Source organism: Moschus berezovskii, chromosome 2 (genome assembly GCF_049115385.1).
Source record: "Moschus berezovskii isolate FMDL1 chromosome 2, NW_MosBer_1.0, whole genome shotgun sequence".
Taxonomy (NCBI): Eukaryota; Metazoa; Chordata; class Mammalia; order Artiodactyla; family Moschidae; genus Moschus; species Moschus berezovskii.
In genome coordinates, this window is record NC_142461.1 from 30,289,989 (window position 1) to 30,316,398 (window position 26,410).

The 26,410-nt window shown below is 53.5% G+C and overlaps 1 protein-coding gene across 9 annotated transcripts in view; it reads left to right on the plus strand.

Annotated features, from left to right (window-relative positions):
- TNS1 (tensin 1) overlaps positions 1-26,410 on the plus strand; it is a 244,910-nt gene that overhangs the window by 145,125 nt on the left and 73,375 nt on the right. For 8 of the 9 annotated variants that reach the window (XM_055397230.2, XM_055397229.2, XM_055397231.2 and 5 more), the window contains 12 exons: positions 4,323-4,372; positions 6,571-6,742; positions 9,378-9,428; positions 10,659-10,781; positions 11,139-11,203; positions 12,766-12,849; positions 15,825-15,937; positions 16,591-16,651; positions 16,874-16,949; positions 17,782-17,911; positions 19,371-19,436; positions 20,591-20,707. In XM_055397230.2, the coding sequence (XP_055253205.2) occupies positions 4,323-4,372; positions 6,571-6,742; positions 9,378-9,428; positions 10,659-10,781; positions 11,139-11,203; positions 12,766-12,849; positions 15,825-15,937; positions 16,591-16,651; positions 16,874-16,949; positions 17,782-17,911; positions 19,371-19,436; positions 20,591-20,707 (1,108 nt within the window). Of the gene's footprint in view, positions 1-3,266; positions 3,685-4,322; positions 4,373-6,570; positions 6,743-9,377; positions 9,429-10,658; positions 10,782-11,138; positions 11,204-12,765; positions 12,850-15,824; positions 15,938-16,590; positions 16,652-16,873; positions 16,950-17,781; positions 17,912-19,370; positions 19,437-20,590; positions 20,708-26,410 lie in introns of those variants that run through there. The other variant, XM_055397238.2, reaches the window with a different exon arrangement.

Below are 26,410 nucleotides of genomic sequence, written 5' to 3' on the forward strand. Positions count from 1 at the left end.
CCCAGAAACCTGTCCCGGGTTGAGTGACCCCAGGGTCCCCTGCCCAACCACTGAGCTCTCTTGCCCTCTCCCCGGGTGAGGAGACCGTTTCTGAAGCAGCATGGCTGCTGCTCTGGGGCTTGCTGCTGTGATAATGTGCCTGTTTGTTGAGCTGTTTTTCTGTCTCTGGCCCGCGGCCCAGGACTCACAGGGCAGGAATGGCTGTTTTCCTCCAGTGAGGCTGGTGTGTTGCAGGGTTTGTGGATGGTGTGCTGTGTCGCACTTTGTTTTGGAAAAATCCAGGCGGGTGGGCAGGAAGGAGAGAGGAAGGGGTGTGGCTGGAGGGGCTGGTGCAGAGGGGAGGGGGTGGCCGCAGCCCCCAGAGGAGATGTCGGGGTGGGGAAGGGCTTCTGATGTAGACTGGTCACCAGTCTCTGGCTGCCTGACATGGCTGCTGCTGCTGCTTACAGACCCTCCTCCCAACCGTGCCCCTTGGGGACCTGGGCTCCGGAAACAGCTTTCCCTTTGGTCCAGTGCTGTTGTGTTTGGTCTGTGGACCTCAAAAGAAGGCAGGAATCTTCCCACACAGTCCTTGCTCCAAACCAACCCCGCCCAGATCCTGGGGTTCCTGCTCTTGCTTCATGGTGGCGAAGATGAAGGCGAAAAACGGAGCCGAGGGTCACAGATCCTGAGTTCCCCCGGAACATCTGAGCGGTGGTCAGCAGCTCCCGCCGGCACTGAGGACCAAGGTCAACGGTGTTGGCGGAATCTGCAACAGGAAGGGTGAGGGTTAGATACCAGGAGGAACTGGCTGATAGGAAAAGACATAAGACACGGTTTGGGGGAGGCTGTGGAATTTCCTTTTACAGTGTCCTTTAAGCAAAGGAGCGACTGCGTTTTGGTGATGACGGTAGGGGAGAGATCTTGGTGCCTGCGGGAGTTGGATCGGAAGTTCTATTATGGATCTGTGTCTTGACAGGCGCAGGGAAGAAGTTCAGAGCTGTGGGTAGATGGCTTTGAGAGCCCCAGAGAGGAAAGGAATGGAATTACAGGCAGACCAAGAGCTTATTTTTCTTTATAAAATAAAATCTTCAAGTATTCTTTTTTTTAAAAAAAATGTATTTATCTATTTGACTGCATCAGGTCTTAGGTGCGGCACGCAGGCTGTTTGTGGCCGTGCACGGGCTTCTCTCTAGCTACAGGTGCGTGAGCTTAGTTGCCCTGCAGTATGTGGGATCTTAGTTCCCTAACCAGGGATCAATCCCCTGCATTGGAAGGGGAATTCTTAACCACTGGGCCAGGAAAGTCCCTAGAGAACTCTTTGTAAAACCCTTGGGTAGTTTTCCCCAGAGGCTCTGAATGGAACAGGCAAATCACACCAGAATGTGTGGTACCCATTTTACAGAGCCGTCAGTGAGGCCAAATGGCTGCTTCTCACATGGGCTTCGTAGATGAGAATCCTCTTTCGTCGAATGGAAGCTTTCTGAGGTCGGGGGCCTTGTGCCCAGCTGGTGGCCCTCAGCAAAGTTCATTGAATATGGGAGGAGGTATGATGATGGAGTGCGGAGAAGACCTCATCCTTCCTGGGAAAGGCTCGGTCTCCAGCCCCTGTCTGTGCCGTCACCGTGTTTCTCGCATGCCCCGCCCCCGCCCCGGGCCCATCGGTGTTTCTCCAGTTCTCCCTGTGACTCGGCCCCGCCATCCCCAGACGTGTTACCTGTGCATGTCTGCTTTCTGCCAGTGAGTGTCACATGCTTCCAAACTTTGCAGAAAACAGGAAGCCCCGTCAGTGAGACGGCAGCCCAGTGATTCATCAGGGGATGACCGTCCAGCTGTTTGTCCCCATCCTCCGCGCGAGGGTCACTGTCCAGGGCGGCTTCCTCCCCTCCCTCCCCTCCCCCGCCCCCCCAACTGCAGAGCCGGCTTGGACTTTGTCTTATCACCTCTGGAGGCAGCGTGGCCAGACTCTGCTGGGGCCAAGTTTTTATTTATCTTTCCCGGCTTTTTGGGGTGGGGAGGCTGAAGAATGTGGAGTGTTGTAACTGGGGAGGGGGGTGGAGAAGCTGGACCTGCCTCTCCTGCTCTGCGCTTCCCTTTCCCCCCTGCGCCAGTGGAGGCTCTTGGCTCCCCTCTGACTCCCCAATCTCCCCACCAAGCCCAGCTCAGTATCCCTGAGGCTCCTGGGGGCCTGGCCCCTGGTCCTGGCTACACCTCCCGCCTTGGCTACTACAGTTGTGGCTTCCAGTTGTTAGAAGCAGCTGTAGTGGCCTCCTCCAAACATGGCTGTGGATCAGCAGTCGACGGAACCCGAGGGGCTATTTATAGCAGGGTGGCCCTGGGGCCTGGAGCCAGGCCTAGGGCCTGGGGAGGTTCATCGTCTCCTCATTAGGGACCGGAGAAACGGAGACGGATGAAGTGTCGGGTTTCTGCGTTCCTCTGAGCGGGTTGTCTTGGAACAACCTGGTTTGGGTCTTGAAAACCAAACACAACTCAACCCCTCCTTATGCCCGCTCCCCCCACTTCCCACCCCCTAACTCCCCATGCCTGGCTCATGCAAACCCAAGTCCTCGGGGCCAGGAGAGCTGTAGAAACAGAGAAACTTCCCGCCCGCCCGACAGCACGACTTGGCTGTTTCCTCCTCCTGCTACCTCTAGGCTGAGCTGTTTGGGGCTGCGCTGCAGCTCTGGGCTCTGGCTGCAGCCTTCTTGCAAAAGGCTGGATGGGGAGTCCTCCTCTTAGGGGGGCTGCCCTGACTTGGGGCTCAGTGGGGTGCAGGGTTGCAGAGCCCACCCACCCCCTCCTCGTTGGTGCTGCGTGGAGAGGGCTGAAGAGGGCTCCTCTTCTTGGGGCCGCAGTGGTCCAGCCCGGAGTCTGAGGATGGATCCTGCTGGTCGTCAGGACTTGGGGGTGAGTTGCTGTAGCCTCGGTTTCTCCTCTCCTTGGTGGACTGTACTCCTCTCTCCTCCAAGTGGATGCAGCTTGGTGGTCACGAAAGACTGGTTTAGGGGAGGCTCAGGCATGTTTGGAAGGTGCCAGTGGGCTCAGAGGGCCCTGACTGGGAGTATCCAGGTAGGGCTCTGATTCTGCATCTAGTGAGGTGGATGAAGGGATGGGTAGCAGCTGGTGATGCAGGGTATTGCTTTTCTATAGAGGTAACTGTTTGGTTGTGTCTCTAACTATCCTTTTAATTGTACTTGATGTAATAATGGTAAGAACGTCTAAGAGCCGGATATGCATAATTCCCTTTACTCTTTAAATAACCCCATGAGGATGGTTGCATCTTAGTCATGACATTGGGGCTTCCCTGGTGGCTCAGATGGTAATGAATCTGCCTGCAATGAAGGAGACCTGGGTTCGATCCCTGGGTTGGGAAGATCCCCTGGATGAGAGCATGGCAACCCACTCCAGTATTCTTGCCTGGAGAATCCCCTTAGACAGAGGAGCCTGGAGGGCTACAGTCCATGGTGTTGCAAAGAGTTGGAGATGACTGAAGAGTGGCTGTGCAGAGCACAGCACTTGTGACATTACAGAGGCTCAGAGCATTGAGTGGTGCAAGGTTGTCTAGTAGGATGCTGTGGGGCTCTGATCCTGCACTTTCGTTGCCGTACCATACAGTTTCCCTGAGATGTTTTGGACACCAGCTTGGGTCCATTTGCCTAATTTTGTACCAGTCGACAACCCTAGAGATGGGAGCAGATGAGGGAGGTAACAGACAGTGGGCAGTGGGTTCTTAGAAGCATGATTTGCTGCCTGGCTCTGATTGGTATGCACTGTGCCTGGTGGCTTCTTGTCTCAAAACTTTTGACTGAGCTGGTGTTGCTGCTCTAAAGGAGAGGCTTGTGGGCAGCTGGTGGTCAGAGGAGAAATGTTCAGAGCTGGACGGAGGGGTGCTAGCGCTCTCATCTTTCCTTCTTTCATGCTTGAATCTCTGTTCACCACTTGGGATTACTGTTCCGATAATCCAGCACATCAAGGTGAAATGAGTATCCATCAATTTAGTAACTGTTTTATTGAGTGTGTACTCTGTGCAGGGGGCACCAGCCCAGGCCTGGTGCATTTCTGGGCATTGGGGATTTCTTCCTTGCCCGGAGGGAGGAAAGCGTTTCCCCGTGGGGGCTTGCAGGCACACAGGCACACTCACGTGGAATTGGCATCAATTGCTTTTGGCTTTGAGTTGCTGTTGTTTCTGGGGCTTTAGGGCGCCTGAGCTGGAATGTTGGCAGAAGCAGAAGGAAATCTGTGTTTGCCCGTGGCCCTGACCACTTGTGTGGACAGCTCTCTGCTGCTCTCCTGCCGTCCAGCTGGTCCCCATCCTAATGCTGCTCCTCTCTTCTCTTTCCCAGAGTTCCACCAGAGTTCCACCAAGTGTCCAGCCTCATCTCCAGCCCATCAGGTATGCCTGGACTATAGGGGGCAGGGGGTGGGGGGCAGGCAGTGAGGTCACTGTGGGTATTCCCAGCAAGTCATGCCTTTGGGTCTCTAATGCCAAAGTCATGAAGCTGCTGGTCGGGAGCATGGCAGACATGGAAGCTACAGAGAGAAGATGTGGGTAGATGCCACTGGGAATCAGTCATGTTGAATTCTAGTTTGAAGCCAGTCCTTGAGCTGGATTCTTTATTTACCTGCATGATCTCATCTAGTCCTTGCAACAACCCTGCAGGGTAAGTATTTTATCCCCATTTGACAGATGAAGAAATTGGGTCTCAGGGAAATGAGGCAACTTGTTAAAGGTCATGCAACCACCAACAGGCAGCACTTGGATTTGCCTTCAGGACTGGCTGGCATTGAGGCCTGTGCTAGATACTGTTCCTTTCCATGAGCAGTGGCTTCTGATATTAGAGGGTCATTTATAAAAGGAAGGTTCTCTGGCTGGCTGGGCTGATGGGGGCTGGGGCAAAGGGATCATAGGGGACTCGGTGCTTTGCTCATCCAGAGTTACTTTGTCCTGGGTCCAGGTTCTCTGATTTTTTTGGCTTCCTCTGCCTCTCCTTCATCCGAGGCTTCTGAGATGAGTGAGAATCTGGCCCCAGAGATCTGGAGCCCCAGCCAGAGAGGGCTTGGTGTGTAGCTTAAGCTCCCAGTGGACTGTAGTCCCGCTGCCAGCTGTCCCTAGAGAGTGGAGGGCTCCGCTTAGCAGATCCCACCTCCCTTGTAGCTGAGAATCGGCGTGCAGAGTGCGATGCTGATGCTGTCCAGCTGGTGGCGCTGTTCTGCCTTCAGTAGGCGCCCCACCCCCATAGGCTGCAGGACCGGGAATGATCAGGACTCAGAGGCCAAGTTCACAGTGGGCTCCCAGCACACTGGCATCTCTATCACTGCGTCCCAGTCACCGTCCCCATGGAGAAGCTATATGTCACCTTTGGCTCCCCTATCTCCAAGCCCCATCTATACAGTTGGCTCAGAGCTAACCCTGGAGATTTGGATTCTGCCCCGGTTCTTCGTGTGCTGGGACTGTACACCCTACTGCCACCCCATCGCTCTGAAACGCCCCAGTGGTATCCCTCCCACTGCCCCTCTGGTCCAAGCTTTACCCGGAGGGAGTGAGAGGTTATCAGCATGAGTGTGGTCCATCTTGGGTAGTGAGGGGAAGCAGGAGGCGGGTGATGGGGTAAGAACGGTATGAGGCGCCCCTAGAAGCCGCTGGGGGGCTTTGGAATTGATTGCCAATTTCCCGAGACCCCTTTCCCCATCCCGTCAGCTCACCCTGGACCCCCCTCTGGAAGAGCAGCTGGGTGAGGTGTAAAGGTGTGAGCCCTCACTTCCTCTCTCTCAGTCCTGGCCAGGCAGCTCCCTACCTCTCTTAGGAGCTCAGATGGCACTGGGATGTCTGGGGGTGCCCTGCCACTGTGGCAGCATCCTCGGCCTCCTGGGCTCTTAGAAACCAGGGAGGTCACTGGCAGGAAGCAGCCCCGGAGGCAGTGGGAGCTGCCAGAGGTGGGGGGAGAACCAGTGAACAAAGGGCAGGAGTCGACCTGCCTCCAGGGAGGGCTGGAATGTGCGCTGTGGTCTGGCTTACCTGGAGCCCAGGTGAGCGTGTCACCTGAGCTGCCCCTGCCCCTGAGGGGCCTCCCTGCCCACGCCACAGCTCAGAGCAAGCAGAGGGCGGTAGAAGGCTCAGCTCTGGGATGCAAGATCCCTCGCTTCGGGCTCTCCGTCCTCTCTGGAGCCCTCCCTGGATCCTTCGAGAAGCTTCTGCCAGACCAGGTGGCCACCATATGTTGGGAAGCTGAGCTGGACTCCTGGGCCCTGGTTGGCTCCGGCCCTGTCTGGCTCTGGCCCTGGCTCTGACCTCTGAGGTCACAGGTTGAAGGCAGTGCCGACAGGACTGATGAGCACCTAGGACCATTGTCATCACTCTTTGTTTCTGAAACGACCTGAGGTCCTTGCCGGCTTCTGCCCAGCTGTGTTCTCCCCGGCTCTCCGAGACTGGCCTTGAGGGCTACACTGGCCTTGCCCGGGGAAGCCTCTGGCCTTGGCTTGGAGTCAGGGAGCAGCCACGCCCCCCTGGGTTAGATGCGGCGTGGAGGGGTGCAGGGTCCTGGCCCTCGTCCTGGGGGCCTGGCTTCTGATCCGCTGCTGCCGTCTCCCCAGAAACATGAGTGCGAGCCGGGCCACGGAGGCCAGCTGTGAGCTGGACCTGGTGTACGTCACCGAGAGGATCATCGCCGTCTCCTTCCCCAGCACCGCCAACGAGGAGAACTTCCGGAGCAACCTCTGCGAGGTGGCCCAGATGCTCAAGTCCAAACATGGAGGCAACTACCTGGTGAGGATGGCCCCCGCCCGCTGGCCCCGGGCCCGTCCTTTCTGCGTGCCACCTCTTCCTGCTGGTCTTGTCCCACCTGCCCCTGTGCCAGCTCTTCCTCCCCCTCCTCTCCCCTGCCCTTGACCTTGGGCATCTCTCATGGTCCGAGTCCTCACTCACTGTCCAGCTGTCCTCTAAGGAGTCTCTGTAGTTGGGACACGCATCTGAGCCAAATCGTATGTGCGTGTGCTTGTCCTTGTATGTGTGCATGTGTATGGGTGTGTGTGGCTTGTATATGTGTGTGTGCTTGTGCGTGTATGTGTACAAGTGGGCTGTGTGTGGGTTGGTGTGTCTGTATGTGTGTGGGTGTACGTGTGTGTTGACCAGAAGGAGGGATGCTCAGGGTGATGCTCATGTTATTGAGCGCCTGTGATGACCCAGGCCCTGTCCTAACTCCTTCATCATGACAGCCCGAGGAAGCAGCTACCGCAGGAGCACAGAGAGGTGGGGTCTTTGCCTGAGGTCGCAGCGTCAGGAAGTGGAGGAGGTGCCACGCTGTCAGTGCCTCTGAGAAGTCTTAGGGCAGAGCTGTGGCAGGGTGTGTTTTGAGGGACCTCGTGTTGCTGAACAGAGAATCGTACTTGGGACAGGAGAATCTCCCAACCAATGTGGAGGAGGTTATCCCCGACTCCCCACCCACTATGGGGCTCAGAAAGGCTGGCCAGGTGATTGGAGCTATCCTGGCCCCAGAGGAGGGCTCGGGCCCACTTTATAGGAAGGTCTGTGTGGGCTGGACCTACGGACTGGCCATGCCACGGTGAGAGAGCAGAGGCAGGGTCTAGGGACTGTGTTAGGTCCTTAGGGCTGTTGTAACTAATTCCCACAAATTAGGTGACTTAAGACAACAAAATTAATTTTTCCACAGTTCTAGAAGCTAGGAGTGCAAGTCAAGGTGTCAGTGGGGCCGTGCTCTGTCTGAATCCTGTAGGGGAGAATCCTCCTTGCCTTCTCCCATCTTCTGGTGGCTCCTTGGCTTGTAGGCACCTTGCTGTAGTCTCTGCCTCCATCATCACATGACCTTCCTTCTTCCCCATGTCTGTGTGTCCTCTTCTCTTCTTATAAGGACACAAGTCATTGGATTTGGGGCCCACTCTGAAGCCAGGATGATCTCATCACCAGACCCTTGACTACTTACATCAGCAATGGACCTGTTTCCTAATAAGGTCACATTCTGAAGTTCCGGGTGGACATGAATTTTTGTGGGACACCATTCGGCCCTCTATAGAGACCCATCCATCAGCTGTGTTGGACGTTGTTAAGAGTCTGGCTTTAGGGACTTCCCTGACGGGCCAGTGGTTAAGACTACAACTTATGCTGCAGGGGACATGGATTTGATCCCTGGTTTGGAGATGAGGATTACACATGCTGCATGGCACAGCCAAAAAGACAAAAAAAAAAGACATCTGGCTTTAAACATTAGAAAGTTCTATGCTGACTCTGCTCTTACCAACTATCTGATCTTGGCACTTAGCCTCACTAAGCCTTAGGATACCATCTGTAAAATGGGTCTAATGACACTGTCTATTTCAGAGGTTGTGGAGAGAATTAAGACAGCTTGTTAAATGAAAAGTCCTTAGTGCAGCCTGGATGTCTGTGAACACCCAAGTGGTAGCTGTTGTTAATGGCATAAAGCATATTCCTTTATGGGAATCAAGAGTGATGTAATGCAGTGGTTTAGTCGTTAAGTCATGTCCGACTCTTGCGACCCCACGGACTGTAGCCCACCAGGTTCCTCTGTCCATAGGATTCTCCAGGCAAGAATACTGCCATTTCCTTCTCCAGAGGGTCTTCCCAACCTAAGGATCGAACCTGGGTCTCCTGCATTGCAGGGAGCCTCTTTACTGACTGAGCCAACAGGGAAGCCTATGAAGAGTGGACCAGAAGCCATCTAAGATCCTGCCCAGTTTCAGGAGTCCAGAGTCCCATGAGTCTCTGCCGTACCTTCCCCGCTCTGTCCCACCCGTTCCAGACCCTGTGGTCCTCTTCTCTCCCCAGGAGACATCACAGGGGCCTTTGAGTTTCCCAGGCCTTGAGCTGGGTGTTGGGAGTTCTGCCTGCCTCCTCCAGAGATGGAAGACAGGAATTCAGAGACAGGGGGATTCCCGTGGGATGTGGTCCAGTGTCAGGGGATGTCTCCTGGGAGGTCAAGGATCTGAGAGGGTCCACCCAGAATGGTTTGCGCCCTTTGATAGAAGGTGTGTGACCACCGAGCAGTTGCATCTCCATGGGGTGAGTTTCTAAAGGCACCATGTGAAGTAGAAACCAGAGATGGCCAAATGCTTATCAGTTGCCACCACTGGATCTCCGTACAGTGTGGACAGACGCCCACCTTGAGGGTGGCACGTGGGGCCCAAGATAGATTCCATCCCCTTCTCACCTTCAGTTCAGGATGTCTGCTCATCCAGGGGTGGGGCTGAGTGTCTACATACCTGGCCCTGTCTCCCTGTTCATCCTGAGAGCCTGTAGTTGGTTCCCACCAGTCAGTGTGTGTCTGGTGGGGCTTCGTGTGTGTTCATGTAGTAGAATTTCCAGCAGGGAAGACAGAGAGAGAGAAAGGGCCAGCCTTCTCACAACCGCTTCCTTCCCCTCCTTCTAGCTTTTCAACCTCTCTGAGCGGAGACCTGACATCACGAAGCTCCACGCCAAGGTGAGCCTGTGGCTGTTTGGGGGTTTGTTTGGGGGAGCTCTCCTTGCCTGGGCTCCCTTCCTCCAAAGATCCCATGTTAGAATCTTGGAGGAAAGCGCTGTGACTGTTTGCGAAGCCTGTTCAGTCACTGTGCCCCTTTCTCTTTGGAAAACAGAAACGCACGTAGCGCTTCTTGATACGAATTACAGAAACGCACGTAGCGCTTCTGTGATACCAATTACAGAAAGCAAAGCTCAGTACAGTCGTTTATATCCAGGCCTGCCTCTGGTGGTGTGCACACAGAGTCCCTGGTGTGGGGCTGGCGTTGTGGGACTTTCAGTCTAACTGACAAATCTTCTGGATTTGCACCGGCTGGGAAGTGCCAGTGCAGGCTCCCGACAGCCAGCGTTCTTTCACTTGCTGTTGAGTGAGCCATGTGTGGAGGGGCTCTGCGTGCCGCTCCAGCCCCTGGATTCCAGTGACCATCGCTGTGTGACCTTGGGTGGGCGGCAGAGTTCTCTGGGCTTTGGTTTGCATGTCTAAAAGTGGATGGGCTGGATTAGATGAGCTCTCTGGGTCCTTCCGAGCACAAGATTTCTTTTACTTTAAAGTTCTGTGAGTTAAAGTTTGAAGGAACCTGATGACTGCTATTCAGGTCTACTCTCTGCCCCACTCAGGCCTCTGAAAACTTGATTCTTTGTGTGTCCAGGGCCTGGGAAAGAGCTGTGATCAGGCTTCAGCTTTCCTTCTTCCTCCTTGAGCCAGCACCTGGGGTCTGTGGGAGGAGAGCTTATCTTAAGGTCGAAGTCGTGTGAAAGGGAGCTGGGACTTTTGGGGGCGAGGAGAAGGGGACGACGGAGAATGAGATGGCTGGATGGCATCACCGACTCTGTGGACATGAGTTTGAGTGTACTCCGGGAGTTGGTGATGGACAGGGAGGCCTGGCGTGCTGTGATTCGTGGGGTCGCAAAGAGTCGGACACGACTGAGCGACTGAACTGAACTGAACTGAACTGAAGCCTTTGCTTTATATACATATGAAAAACTGGGGCCGGGGCAGGGGCCGTGACTAACCTGAGGCCCCACAGGGAGCCGGTGTCAGAAACAAGTCTTGGACCAGTGTCCTCAGCCTCCACACCCTTGCCCCCGAGTGGGCTTGATGGGCAGGCAGGAACTAACATCCCCTCACTGTCCCCCACCCCTGTTGGCTCTCTGTGCTTCTGCCACTTCTTACTCATGGCTTGGGCCACAGGTACTGGAATTTGGCTGGCCTGACCTGCACACCCCGGCCCTGGAGAAGATCTGCAGTGTCTGCAAGGCAATGGACACCTGGCTCAATGCAGACCCCCACAATGTGGTCGTCCTACACAACAAGGTCAGAGCGGGGATGGCAGGATGTGTGTGTGTGATGAGTGCATGTACCTGCCCATATCGTTGGATTGTGTGAGTGTGCAAGTTTGTGTGTATTCTCCTTCTTGGGGATAATACATTCTGTCTGGGGCAGCACCCACAAGAAATAGGGGCTACCAGCCTGTGGGGCCCTCAGGTGTGGTGGATAATCAACTGTTTCTTCTTTTTAAGATTCCACCCCACCTGCTTCCTCCCTCCTCCTTTTGTGTCTGAGAGCCACACCCCCTCTCTCCAAACCCTTTTCTTCAAGGCTTCTGGTTGGGGTCTGGGGTGGGAGGGCCAGCCTTAGCAGTGAAGGCTTTTGTGTTTGGGGCTCTTTCAGGGAAACCGAGGCAGGATCGGCGTTGTGATCGCGGCTTATATGCACTACAGCAACATTTCTGCCAGGTAAGAGAACCCGAGTCTCCTGTTCTCTGAATGTTGACAGCAGGACCCCCTTCCCCACCCACCCAGGACCTCACCCTTCCTTGGGATTGGAGGATGAGGACAGAGGAGACGAGAGGTGCTGAGGACAGGGCGAGGAGCCCCCAGAAAGGAGAAAGTCCCCGCCCACAGCTCTGGGGTAGGGGCCCTTGGACAGAGGGCAGCATAGAGCAGAGACCATCCTCCTATCTGGGGCCCCAGTGGTGGGGGGTGGGCAGCTGTGGGAGGCAGGCCCTGCATGGGCACCCCATCCAGCTGGCTTCTTGGGGCCACTTTCCTTTGCCAAACTGCCTTCTATTTACCCCAAAGAGCAGCGAGGGAGTCACAAGGAAATGTTGGAACACATCTGGGTGCAGCAGAGCCACCTAGACGTTTTCTCATCCATGCCCCTGCCTCTGGCCATCAGGGGCATCTTCCCACTTTGGAGTTTGCAGCAAGAACAGGAAACAGCCAGCAGAGGGGTTCCATTCTGATTTGGCTTTGCAGAGAGGCAACGGAGTTGGTCCATTCATTTTGTCATTTGACAGTGGTTATGGAACAGCCACTGTGCAGGCTGTCCTAGGTGCTGAGAACAGAGCAGTGGGCAAAGGTGGGCCACTGCCCTCGTGAGTTTTAAATAAGTGAACAAACACATCCCTAAGAGCAGGAGGCAAGTCCTTTGAGAACAGAGACTGAAGCAAGATGGTGGGGAGGGGAGGTCTCTCGAGGAGGTGATATGTGAGCAGAGACTGGAATTAAGTGGCGGGAGGCTGGGAAGGGCTGAATCCTATGTGGTCTGGGGGTGGTGGTGGCGGAGGACCTTCCAGGCAGAGAAAAGAGGAAGGCAGATTCCAGCAGTGGGAATACCAGGGCCTGGCATGTTTGGAGTCGAATGAGCGAGGGGGCAAAGACTAGGAAGTGAAGCTGCGAGGGGGCAGAGTCCAGGGGCCTTGCAGCCCTTGGTGAGGACTTTGGGGTTTATTCTAAGAGGGACATTGGTGGAGAGTCTAGAACAGTGGAGCTATATGATCTGTCTCTTTATAAAATGATCTCTTCGAGGATGAGTAGAGTATTCTCTGAAGGGCTTGCCAATAGGACGGTAGTTTTATGACTTTAAGAAACCTGACCCAGCTTAATCTTTGCTTAATGGTGAACATTGCCTGTGCACCTACTGTGTGCCCACATGTGCCAAGCTCTTTAGAGATGTTATCTCCCTCAATTGCCATAACAACATTCAAAGAAGGCATAGTTATCACCTTATTTGCCAGGAAAGGAAAATCAGGTTCAGAAAGGTTAAGTAACCTGCCCCAAAGACCAAGGGCTACTAAGTCAGTGGTAGACTTGAGATGGGCTCCCAGGATGTCTGGTTCTAAGGCCCCCGTGCTGAGTATTGCAGCACAAAGGAGGGAGGGATGCTGGAGCAATCCTTTCCTGAAAGCATCTCAGGACAGAGTGACTGGAGGGCTCTGCAGGTCTGGGGAGCAGGGGTCGGGGGACAAAGGGGATCATAGAAGTTGGCTCCTCTGACCACCTATCTCTCTGCACAGTGCTGACCAGGCCCTGGACCGGTTTGCAATGAAACGGTTCTACGAGGATAAGATTGTACCCATTGGCCAACCATCCCAGAGGAGGTGGGTCTCCAGGGCTCTTGGCCCAGTACACACATGTGTGTGTGTGTTTGTGGTATGTGGGAACCAGCCTCGTGAACCCATGGGGAATGAACAGTCTACCTGTGTGGTGGTGTGCAAGGCATACATGTTCAGGTCCAGCCTGGAGGGGCATGAACTCAGGTACCTGTGGGCAACTGTGTGTACCCACAGAGGGGCACAGCAGTTGGCTCCTGAGGTTGGTGCCAGAGAGCAGCGGGCCCAGCAGTAGGGAGTAGGGGGATGCGAGAAGACAGCTTGTATGAGAAAGCGGTGCCATTCTTGGTCCCATGTTTGGATGGATCTGCAGGAGGCTGAAGTTATTGCTGTCTGCTCTGAGGAGGTCACAGACACTCATGATGAGGGTCCCCTTCTGCTGTGAGAGCTTTAAAATTTTATAAAGGGCTCTCAACAACAGGGTCCACAACAGCCCATGGAGGAAGCAGGGCAGGGATGGATTTTTTCATTCGTCTGGCAAATTTTTGGTACTCTAGTATGTTCCAAGGGCTGGCGATATCTAGTTAACAGGATGATCTTTAGCCCTTAGTAAGCTGATTATTCTGTTGAGAACTTTATACAAGTAAATAGACCATCAAGGTCATTTTAGACAGTGATAAGTGCTTTGAAGGGGAAAAAGCCAAAATAGAACATTGTGGGCTAGAGAGTGTGTTAGGGGTGGATGTGAAAGGCTGATTCTGATGGACTGACCATTCTGAGAAGATGCCATGCAAGGTGAGGTCTGAGAAGGAAGAAGGAAACGTATGAGTGAAGGTCTGGGGTAAAGGGTCCAGGTAGCAGGTATGAAGGCCACAGTGTTTCATTGACTTTTCCAGCCCCTTGGAACACTGACCATACAAAGCAGGACCCCCTAGCTGTAGGTCCTGGAGCTTTCCAGCCTCTCCAGGCAGGAGTTTCCCAACTCACACCCTGTCGCCTCCATCTTGCCTGGCTAAAAGTGGGCTGGCTCCACTGGGGACTGTGATTCTGCCATTGTAGCAGGAAGCCCAAGCAGAAGCAAATGAGTCCTTAGGCCACCAGTGCCTTACAACCAGCACAGGGCAGTGGGTAGCCAGCTTCTGGGTCAGAGATTGGAAATGGAATATCTTTCTGTGCGGAAAATTCTGACTAGGCTGTCAGACACAGCAGCAGTGGGTCAGTGAGAGTCTTCCCAAGGAGGAAAAAACTGCTGTTCACGATCCTGGCTTGCTGCATATGGCTGGTGTCCTTGGTCACGAGTCTGGCCCTTGGCCTTAAAAGATTAGATTCAGATAAGAGGAGCGTGATGTTTATGATGGTACAATGTGGCCTGGAGAGTGTGGGCAGGGCAGTCACATCTCTGCAGCTAAAAGCCTGGAGGACAGGGATTAATGTTACTCTCAGGAATAGGATGGTTCAAGGATTCCACCGTGCTCAGTATGTGTTTACATAGTGTGCCATGGGGTGTGTGTGTGTGTGTGTCTGTGTTTACATTATCTGCCTTGTATCTGCTTTGCACCTCATATCTGTCGCTACATCTGCTCATGGGTGGTAATTCTGTCTGTGCTCAAATGTGGAAGTGTGACCGTTGAGAAAGTGGCATTCGTTGCCACTTTCCCGCCTTGTCAGTGTTACTTCCAGGGATTGGATCAGCTGGAGGAGTGGAGGGCAGGGAGAGAGGGAGGGAGGAGCTTTGCTGCAGCTCCCCCATTCATTGTCACCCCACCCCTGGGTTCATTGTCCCCAGCACACAGACACATCCTGTTGGCACGATCAGAAGGTCTGATAGGAACCTGCCATTCCAGGTTTCCGGTTTGAGCAACGGGGCTGGGGGCTGGGTAGGGGCTTGAATAGGAGCTGGCGCTGCCCATCAGATTATCTTGCTAGGGTAGTCCAAGGTGGCCCCACCCCAGCCCAGGGACAGAGGCCCACAGGCCTGGAGGTGGGCCAAGGGGCTGAGAGTCAGGACGAGACCATTGTCAAGGTCATGAGTGTTCTGGTCCCACTCACCTCAAATCAGAATACATTCTGATTGGTCCAGCTGACCCAGAGTGGCATCCTCTGGCCAGTCAGGAGAGGAGGAAGCTCTGATCAAATGGACTGGTCCCTCCTTCTAGAAGATGCATCAGAGGCAGATTGCTTCCCTTCTCCTCCCACCCGCTCCCCTCTCACCTTTGTGCCCTCTTGCTGTGTGTCTTTGGGAGGCCCATGACCCTTTCTGGATTAGTTTTCCCTTTCTTCTAGGAGTGGGGGTGGCTTTTCCTTCCGGTCTTCTAGTGAGATCCTTGTTAAGGGAATTGGGGAATGTTGACTCTAAAGATAGGACTAATTAGGGGAAGTTAGATATCCTTCAGTATGAAATGAAGTGATATGGAGTAACTTTGTACCCTTTTTGTGTGAGTGCTAAGTCGCTTCAGTTGTGTCTGACTCTTTGCGACCGGATGGATATAGCCTGCCAGGCTCCTCTGTCTGTGGGATTCTCCAGGCAAGAAAAAGTGAAGGACTAAAATTATTACGCTCTTGCTATTCACTATATTGTTATGTGGTTGGTGCGTCTGTAGGGACACAACTGGGGCCTGTGGGTACAAATGTAAACTTGGTTTGGGCTGGGGGTCAGGGTGTCAGAGCTATTTGATGGTTGATCATTCTGCCTTGTTCTGTAGTGAACAGCTAAATGATGCCTGTCAGGAATGTGTGGGAAGAAATTTGGTCCAGCTGGAGATTCCTGGGCTGGGAGTGAAGCACGAAAGAGATGGCCACATTGACCACCAGGGGGCGCTGGAGAACCCACTCTAGGTGTATCAGTACCTGTTTGCCTTCCCTACCTAAGGCTACAGGCAGCAAGGGTGGAGGCCTGGGGGCTGATGGAGGTGGTGGGGAGTCGGCAGGGCCACCTAGGGCAGTGTGCTGGGGAGAAAGAGGACAGGATGGCTGTATTCTAGCACAGGCCTCGCTGGCTGAAGCTGCCCCTCTCCCTGCTCCAGGTATGTGCATTATTTCAGCGGCCTGCTCTCTGGCTCCATCAAAATGAATAACAAGCCCTTGTTTCTGCACCACGTGATCATGCACGGCATCCCCAACTTCGAGTCTAAAGGAGGTAACTCTCTGAACCCCCTGGCTTCCATTCTCCTCCTGTCTTCCGTCTCTTTCTCTGAGGAGGCAGCAAAAGTGCTGGCTAGTTGCCAAGTCTTAGGCTTGGAGTCTCAACTGTACCACTTCCGTTTCTTTGCACCCCGGTTGATTCATCTGCAAAGTGGGTTTTATACTGGCAGTGCCTGCCGGCAGGTGATGCTGGATGGGACCACATTCGTAAACTCAAAATGTCTTTATTATTTTGTTATTATTTTACAAATATTGATTTATTTATTTAATTTTAGCTGCGTTGGGGTTCGTTGTGGAATATGGGGTCTTTCATTGCAGCATGCAGGCTTCTGTCTAGTTGTGATGTGCGAGCTTAGTTGCCCTGTGGCAGGGGGGATCTTAGTTCCCTGACCAGGGATCAAACCGATGTTTCCAACATTGGAAGGCATATCCTTAACCACTGGACCACCAGGGAAGTCCCTCAAAATGCCTTTAATGAAAAGTTAGCTTTTTTTACCTCTTTCTTTTCCTGTTTCTCCTTCCTGTTTTCCTCCTTCCCCTGCTCACTTTTCTTCCTCCTGGTTGGTCCTTCCTTCCTGCATCTCTCCTCTCCCCCTTCCTCCTCTCATTGTTTCTGCTGTCTTGGCTAACACCACCCCTCCTTTACAGGGTGCCGACCATTTCTCCGGATCTACCAGGCAATGCAACCTGTCTACACGTCTGGCATCTAGTAGGTATTCCACAGGAATGAGAGGCCAGGAATGTTGGAGAACTGAGGCTGAGGACTGGGGTCAGGGATTGGGGGCTGTCTAGAACCTTTTCTAGGAGGAGGGCTGAGGGGTGCGTCAGTGAGCTTTCCTGGCAGCCCCCTGGTGGAGGGGCAGCGGGAAGAAGGTACACTGCTCAGCCCCCTTAGCAGCCCTCTGTCCCTCTGCCTGCCTCTATCCCATAGCAACGTCCAAGGAGACAGCCAGACCAGCATCTGCATCACCATTGAGCCTGGGCTGCTCTTGAAGGGAGACATCTTGGTGAGTCACTCCTCCGTCTCAAGCTCCCCGCAACCCCCACTCTTTGTTTTTTCCTCTTTTTTCATCCTGCTCCCCTCCTGTCTCTCTGGATAAGCGTGTCACTCCTGGTGGGCCACCAGTCTTGGGGGCGTTGACTGGCTCTCAGGGCCCTGCAAGGCCTTCTAACCTGGAAGATCCTTGTCCACCTACTTCCTTACAGTGGGATGTGCCTTCCCTGGGTTTGCCTCCTGTTCCAGAGCATCCCCAGGGAAATACAGCTCTGTGTGAGTTGTTCCCGCTGGGCTTCCTGTTGGTGACCAGGACTGCCTCAATTCCAGCTTCATTCCTTCCACCTGCAATTTAAATCCACTTCTACTTTCTCCATTTTGACTGTTGTGCAAGAACTTCTTTTTTAAAAAATTTTACTTTTAATTGATTGATGATTGCTTTATAATATTGATTTGATTTCTGCTGTGTATTAACATGAATTATCCCTGAGTGTACATATTTCCCCCTCCCCCGAACCTTTCTCCCACCTTCCACCTGTTCCCACACCTCTAGGTTGTTCCAGAGCCCCAGTTTGTGTTCCCTGAGTCATACAACAAATTTCCATTGGCTATCTGTTTTACATGCAGGAACTTTTCAGGAGGATAGTTTCGTCCCCACAGGGCAGGACTGGCCTCCAACCTCTGCTGTTCTGGAAGTTTCCCCAGAGAGCTCTGAGATCCTGTTGGGGATGGGTGACCTCTTCATCAGTGGGTTTGGGGCCCAGAAATGGAGCTGATAAGGAGGCGCCCTGGGACTAACTTCCTACCTCTGGGCCCCTGATGGACTCTGCTGTCTCTCCCACCAGCTGAAGTGCTACCACAAGAAGTTCCGGAGCCCAGCTCGAGATGTCATCTTCCGCGTGCAGTTCCACACCTGTGCCATCCATGACCTGGGAGTTGTCTTTGGCAAGGAGGATCTTGATGATGCCTTCAAAGGTAGGCTTGTTGAGTAGACAGGCAGACATATCAAGGAATAATTATACCACTGGATGGAAGAACCTAATGGAGGGGCTGTGGCAGCAGTGAAGGGTGACTGTTTTCCCAGGGGAAGGGAGGTGATCAGGGATCTGTCTCTCTTTGCTTCTTTCCTCTATCCGTTAGGTTTTATCTGCATCACATTCAAGTCTGGTACATGTCTACATCCATTCACCCATCCATTCATCTATCTATAAACCCACCAGCGTCACCTGAGTGTCCGTATGTGCCAGGCATGTGCTAGACCCTGGCGATACAAACAGAAAGAAGTCAGGCCCTATCCTTAGGGAGCTCACAGTCTTATGGGAGGAAGAGACACACAAACGTGATACTGTGAAGTGATGGCTGTAGTGATGGAGACGTGCACAGGCGTGACAGGTGGTCCAGGGAGGGGACACCACCCCTGCTGGAATGTCCCTCCTGACAAGCAGTGGATGTGATCTGTGTCCAGACTGGGTTCAGGCTGAGTTCAGAACATGGGGCTGGAGCTCTGAGGAGGGGAGGCCTGAGCCCCCAGGGTGGTCTGGCTCATGCAGGGAGAACGATATTTCTTTGAAGAGCTTTCCCTGTACCAGAGCCAGGTGGGCAAATGCAGAAGATGCTGTTATATTTGCAGAAGAGAATGTAAATGTTATCAGTCCTAACAAGGAAGGTAAGCGAATAACTTACAAAATAAAAGGGGTTGTGGAGAGGTGGGGGAAGAGAGAGGCAAAAATTTCTTCCTCCTGTAGGAAGGGGGTCAGGACATGATAAAAAATGGACAGATCAAGAAATAGAGGTTCAACTGCAATATTTAAAGTTTCAGAGGTTATCAGAAGGGTGATTAATAATCATAACAAGATTTAAGAAGGGAGGTGGGAATACTATAAGTGGTCCAACTTATTCATCTTCATAATGATGCATCAGTGAAGATTATTTAAAACATTAAAAATAGTGGCATGAAAACTGTGGCTATTATATAGCATCTTAGAGGTAGCTGCTAGTAGAACAAAAAATAGAAATGGTAAGAAATGGTTACCTTAGGCAAGTAGGACTGGATTAAGGTGGGCAGGAGACTTAACATCATTATACATATTATTTTATTATCAATCATGTGTACGGATGTTGGGCTTCCCTGGTGGCTCAGTGGTAAAGAATCTGCCTGCCAGTGCAGGAGTTGTAGGTTCATTCCCTGGGTCAGGGAGATCCTCTGGAGAAGGAAACGACAACCTATCCCAGTATTCTTGCCTGGAAAATCCCATGGACAGAGGAGTCTGGAGGGTTACAGTCCATGGGGTCGCAAAAGACTCAGACATGACTTAGTGACTAAATAACAACAATAAATACATATATTACTTTAATCTTTCCTAGAAGAAAACTTTCTATGGAGTTCTTTTTTGGGAATTGATTGCCCATTTTTGTTTTCCTTCTCCTTTTTCAGATGATCGATTTCCAGAATACGGCAAAGTCGAATTTGTATTTTCTTATGGACCAGAGAAAATTCAAGGTAAAAGCTGAGTTAGAACCCATTGATTCTCCATCTGGCCCTGCCCCACCTCAGCTCATCTCCACCCTTTCCCCACTGGTCTGCTCTACAAATATCAAGTTACCTGTGGTTGAGAGGCAAACCAGCAGAAGAGGATCTGGGTATCATAGTGGACCCCCAGCTAAACATGAACCAGTGACTTAATCTCTGGATAATAAAAATAAAAAAGTAGACAGGCACTGGGTTGGATAAACTATTTTGGCCCCATTAAGTCATCATCCTATTATATTCAGAGACTGAGGGCCGTGGTGGATGGAGTGAGTGGCCAGGGGACACTCATAGGTACTGGATGAACGATAAGTATTTATGAGAACTGAGGTGATTCAACCTGAAGGTGAGAAGGGCGATTTAATAATAGCCATTAAGCCTTTAGACTGGTTATATGTGGAGACCGGTTGTTCGCCATCTTATTTGGGAACCGAATAGGAACAGATGAAGTCAGGTTACAGACAGAGGGACTCTGGGTAGATTAAAGAAAGGACTACTGGGTCAGAAGGGTAACTCGCCCCAGAAGGCCTGACTTGTAGCTTTTCTGTCCACATCCTGGGCTTCCTCTGAAAGTGTAGGCGAGATTCTGCCTCTCTCCTCAGATTTCTGCCTAGAGGAGAGAGCCTCTTAAGTGGAGGGGCAGGGGGATGGCTGGGATGACCTGTGTCTTCTCAGTGTCAAGGGTGTGACTTGCCTGCTGTCCCTTGCCCCGTGCAGCCCACTTCAAGGCTCTCCCACACTCCCCTCTGACTCCAGGTCCAGCCTCTCTGGACTCCTGGCACTGTCACAGGGGCCCGTGGGCACAGATGAGAAAGAGGCAGCCACCACCCAGCCAGAGAGCTCGCCCCCAGCTCTGTTCTGGGGGGTCTTTGTTGCTCAGTGCTGCTGTCCTGATTTACCCTTATGACCTGGTGTGAGCTTTTTCAAAAATGCAAGAAACCAGACTCCTGGGTTCTTCATCCAACTTAAGCCACTGGTTCCACCCTGCATGGTCAAGAAAATGAGAAGTCCCTTAGGGAGCATCCTTGGGGAGCTTGTTGGCTTCCTCTGTTTTTCCAGCTGCTGATCTGTTTTTTTTTTTTTTTCCTTTCTCTTTACTGTCCTCTCCTCCTTTCCCATTTTCTAAGGCATGGAACACCTGGAGAATGGGCCGAGCGTGTCCGTGGACTATAATACCTCCGACCCCCTCATCCGCTGGGATTCCTATGACAACTTCAATGGGCCTCGAGATGACGGCATGGAGGGTAGGTGGGGCCAGTGACTTCTGTCCCTCTGCAATTGCATAGCCGTGCTCAGATGGCCTTGAATCTCGTGGTTTGCTATGATACCATACTGGGTTCCGAGGGTCGAGGGGACAGAGAAGTCCAAGACATTTCTGAGAGCTCACGGTTCAGTGGGGAAAGAGAAAACTAAAAATGAATGTGTTAAGCTATGAAGGCAGAGCCAGAGAATGCAGCAAACCAGCCATAGAAGTGTGTATTCTTGGTGCCAAATGAGTCTCATAGGCAGCAAATGCTCTGAGATTGGCAGGGGAGGGATTCTTGAGATCTGGAGTGGTCTGGGAGGCCTCCTTGGAGGAGGTAGCCTTGCATGGAGCTTGAGATACCCTGCTGTGCTGCAAACACTGCATTTGTTAGATTTCTTTTAACCCTGTTGTTGGATTTCTCCAGGCTCGCTGCCTGAATTCTCTGGGGTCAGAGCACTAGGAATGTAGACACAGTATTCAGGGCCCACAAGCTTTCATCAACAGCCAACGAAAATGTTTGCGAGCTGGAAACAAACCGGTAGGCTCCAAAATTTGAAAAGAAAGCAGCAGAATTGAAATTAATACATGTTTAATTTAGCAGCAAACCCTAGCATTATGTCAAATGGTCATTCACAACTCATATCAGCTCTTGAGAGTTATGCATGAGTTCTGTTGATTTATGTGGCTCATTTGAATATGTGGGGCCTCTGAAGTGAGCTTGTCTGGAGCTCAGGAACTCTTGAGACGCCCTGTCTGGGGTTTGGTCACAGGCTTATTTCCCCATCCCCCATCAGTTTTCAGATGGGGTAACTGAGACCCTCCTTTGATTTATACCCGTGACCAGCTTGTGTCCATTGAAGGAGGCCAGCATCCAGCCTCTGTGCTTCTGCACCCGGTTGAAGCTGGTCCTGGGGTGGGGACCCTGGGCCACATTACAGAGCTGGGTTAGGTAGCCCAGGGGCCCTCACCCTGCCTCCATCTCTAAGGTTTTGGATTTGTTGACTCCACCCTGAAAGTCTTTTTGGCGTTTTTCTGCATAAAGTTTCTCTCTCTGACCTTGGACACTCCAGAATGAGCGATGGAGTTCAGAGGGAGTGGGATGAGGGTGATGGTGGGGCTAGAATTTCAGGTTTGATGAGAGAAGTTCACATGCAGTGTTGCAGTGGTCCAAGTTTGTCTTTGTACCTACTTAGTTCTTGCTCTTCTTTCTTCTGCCCCTGGAGGCCCAGACACTAAGCCCTGCCCACTATGCTGAGGCCGCCCCCAAAGTACTCCTTCCTCCAATCACGTCCCCTTGTACCCAGTAGCTGGGAGGAGGAAGAGGATGCAATGAATCAGTCCTGAGGTACTGGTGGCTGCCAGCCTAATTGTTCATCATCCTGGGGATGTTTGCATTTTTAACAAGAACGCTTGGCAGTCTGAAGGAATTTTCAATGTCTCTCCATCTCTCCCTGGTGTGGATTCAATGTGATGATAAATGTAAAAACATTTAGTAAACTATAAAGTGCCAGGCAAACAGAAGGTAAAATAATTAAGGGGAGAGGAGGGAAAGGATGGGACTTGGGTCAGAGTCAGCCAGAGGGAAGGAAGTGGGCGGAAGGAGCCAGAGGCTGGTACCAGAGGTGGGGAAGGGGGAGGAAGGAGGCGGCAAGGGAGGCCTGGCTCCTTTCCCACCCCGTACTCGCCCTCCTTTCTCCTCCGATCTGCTCCCCCAGGCAGGGGGATGGAACCAGTGGGACCTTCGGGCCAGTTAAAGGTCAGCTTGTCCTGTAGGGACAGAGGGGCTCCTGTCTGGAGGCTGAGATGCTGGCCTTATGCCCGAGGGTGGGAAGGGAAGGCAAAGGGAGTGGCTCACAGCCCAGCTGTCCTCCTCCCTGGCCTGGCTGGCCTAGGCTGGGAGCTGGGTGGCTGAGGGGGTCACCTCACGTGGTCTGGGAAGACCCTGCATGTCCCGGTCCCACTGTGTGCTCCCCGCTGTTGCTGGGCTGCATGCCCCACAGGGACAGGAGAGCCGGCCAGGTGGCCCTGTGGCGGGAGCAGTGATTGTTACTCCCATCCTGCTTTTCCCGGCTGGAGCATTTCTGGAAGGCTCTAGATTCTGGGGCCGAGTTGCTGTTCAGTTGCTGAGTCGTGTCTCACTCTTTGCGTCCCCATGGACTGCAGCACCACACCAGGCTTCCCTGTTCTTCACCATCTTCCAGAGCTTGCTCAAACTCATGTCCATTGAGTCAGTCATGCCATCCAGCTTGCATTTTCTTCTGGCTAGTTCTCTGGTCAGGAAGGGAAGCAGGAGTCCTCTGTCTGTTTTCTTAGTTATGGGCCTGGTTTCTGCACATGCTAGCTAGAATAAGGGCGCCTAACCCCCAAGACACTGGGGTCGCTCAAGAGATGGCTCCCGCTGGAGCCTGGGAGGGGCTTGGCCGTTCGCTGGAGCTGGGGCTTGGCCTCGCGGGGCGTGATGTGGTACCAGAGATGGCTCTGCCTGCTCCCCAGGGAGCCTCTGGGCCAGGAGAGGCAGGCTGACCCCAAGGTGCTGGAGTGCAGGGCGCAAGCACGTGTGTCCACTCTGCAGGTGTGCCCTCTGCAGCTCTGTGACCTTGGTCAAATGATTTCACATCTCACGTTCCTCGTATCCTCATCTGCAAACTTGGGATGGCGGCAGTGCCCCCGTCCCTGGGAGATTGTAGCAGTTTCCGTGTGAGGCAGTTTGTGCAATGGTTAAGAGTGTGGGCCCTGGAGCCAGACTGTCTGGGTTTAAGTCCTCTGCCAAGATGTCGTCCTCTGGGGCCCTCACTTTACCCTGCTGTAAAACAGGGGTTTCATTGGCAGTTCATTTGGAGTACCTTTTGGGGAGCAGGAATGTAGCAAGGCTGCCTGCTGTGTTTCCCTATGAGTCTCTGCCCTGTCCGTAGTGACCATGACCTCAGGGGTCTGCCCGCTGGGCTAAGGGAGGAGGCCCTTGGCCTTGGGTGTCAGCTCTGGTTTTGCCACATGCCGGTAACGATGCCCAGCGCTTGATAGCCACCGTCTCATCTGATGCCCGCAGCCACCTTGTGAGGTGGGCACTGTTCTTCTGCCTGGTTGGGGAACTACATGCAGCGGGGTTAAGCGACCTGCCCGGGTTGCCTCACCAGAAAAGAGCACATCCGACATGGAACCCCAGTGCTGACCGCACCTGGCCATTGTCCGCAGGGCTTGTCCTGGGTGTCTGGTCTGTGGCGGTCCCTGGGTCCTGCTGAGTCTGGCTGAGTGTCTACTTGCTGTGCCCGCTACAGTCACCACTAGGCAGTCCAGATCACGCCTGCCCTGCCTCTCAGGACAGGGAGGAGGGGCTACATGCAGTGACACATAGAGTGTCACCTGTGGCAGGTACTTAGCAGGGCTTTGGGGTCATGAATAGCTGAGGCACCTTCTTGAGGTCCCCTTGTCCCCCTTACGGGAGAGGCTGTTCACTCAGGACAGCCTCTGCTGAGGGACTGGCCTCTCAAAATACAGAGGGGGTGGTGTATGCAAGGTAGGGTGAGGACATTTCTGGAGGTGGTCTGCCTTTCCTATGTCAGGCCCACTGGGGGTCGGTGTAGGAGGGGCTGGCCAGTCCCTCTGGAGTCCGCTGGGTGACTCAGAGTGGTGGGCAAGGGCACCGAGCCCAGGTCTTAGCGACAAAGGTCATCTCTGGCCTGGGCCCCACCTCGGCGTTCCCTGCCGTGAGAAGCGGTCAGCGCAGGGGTCAGAGCTCCCACCCCCTCCAGGAAGCCCTCCAGGTGACCCCGACTTAACCTTGCCTGTGAGCAGCTGTTCTGCGTTTAACCCCTCCCTCACTGCATTCATCGCCACCCCCCGAACCATCATGCAGGTTTCCGGTTCAGAGTGTGTGGCCCCATGGCACTCAGTCTGCTTGCCCCTTCCCTCAGAGAGTCCTCCATCAATCTCAGCAGCAAAATGAAGGAAGAAATTGTGTGAGGACTTCTGGTCCCTGCAGGCTGGTCCCCCCAGATCAGGCTCTGGAAGGGAGGGGACCTGCCCAAGGGGGAGGCATCCCCACGTGTGGAACTCTCTTAGGACCTCAGCCCCACCCTGTGGCCACTGCATTGCATGATGACCACATGGGCATGTGGGGAGGGCAGCGATCTCGCCCAGGGTCCGAAGATCAGAGATGGGGTTGGAGTGTGGATCCAGGGATCGGCTCCAAATCCCTCCCTCCCTCTGGAGCTCAGCTTTTTCCCCTCCTCACACCCCTCACTCTTCACCTTAGATGACAGGGTGCCCCACAGGGCAGCCCATCTCCCTGGAGGACTGGGCCAGGAAGTAGCAGCAGAAACCAAGGGAGAGTGCCCCTCTGCCTGTGGACCGCAGCGCGGTCACTGCGCTGCCTGGGGCCATTTTTGCTCCTCTGCACTTGAGCCAGATGTGGGGTGTGGGGGTTAATGATGAAAGGTGCAGAATCCAGTGAAGAACCTTCTGGGAAGAGAAGGTTCCAGGCCTTGAGATGGGTGGCTGGGGGGAAGAGGGGGTGCCTGTCATCTCAGAGACTCCTTCCTTTGGGAGCAGAGCCCTCTGGTGGACCCGAGGGCCTGATGTCCTTGTCTGCACTGGCGTCCGCAACAAAGTACCATGCCTGTTTACCTTAAGCAGCAGACATTCATTTTCTCCCAGTTCTGGGGCCGGAAGTCTGAGATCAAGGTGTGGGCAGGGCTGGCTCATCCTGAGGCCTCCCCCTTGGCTTGTCGACGGCCGACTCCTCACTTGTGTCTTCACATGGTCCTCCCTCCGTGCGGGTCTGAGTCCTCACCTCCTCTTAAGGTCATCGGATTGGGGCCCACCCTTATGACTTCATTTAACTTAATCACCCCCTCTAAGGACTCCTTCTCCAAGTATAGTCATATTCTGAGTTCCTGGGGGTTAAGACTTCAACACAGCAATTTAGCGGAGGGTGGGGGAAGACACAGTTCGGTCCATCACACCTAGGAAGGGGTTTGCTGGGTTTCCTGTAGTTGGATGCCTAGAATCTTGGTCCCGAGTGAGGAGCAAGAGAAGGCCCAGGGTGGTGGAGGCAAGGAGAGCAGTCTGGTCTCCCATGAGCCTCCTCCTGTCTTTCTCCGGTTTGGTCTGGAGCCTGCCAGTTCAGCACTCTAGCTGACACCGCGTTTCACAGCCTCCAGCAGCCCCATTAGCTCTTTGGCCTGAGTGCTAAAGCCCCGTGCCCAGATCTCGGCTCGCTGTGGGTGGGAGCAGGGCTGTGTTTTTTGCCTATGGTGCACAGAGCTGTCTCCAGACTCCTCCAGAGTGTTCCAGGGCAGGCCTTCCTGGAAGCAAGTGTCAGGCCAGAGGGGTGTGGGCTGCCCCCCACTGCCAAGAAACTCACAGGTGGATGAGGCTTGCATTGCCTCCTTGCCCACCCAGTCCTTCCCTCCCTGCCCCCACCTCCTTGGACGTTTCACTGATTAGAGTTTCTCAAGACTTAAAAGAGGACTGGGGAGGAGGACTAGAGCTGGTAAGGCAGCCGGTCGCTCAGAGCCAAAAGGAAGAATGAAGGGAGAAAAGACAAGACCGCTGTCCTGGCTGAAGATGGCCAGGGGATGGCTCATCACCCCCTCTTCTGGGTTTTTCCTCCTGCAGGATGTCCGGCGGCCCCTGTTTTGTTTCTGTGGGCAGCCCCACTGGAGCCAGGGGTTGGTGACAGGGGCTGGTTTTTTCATCCAAG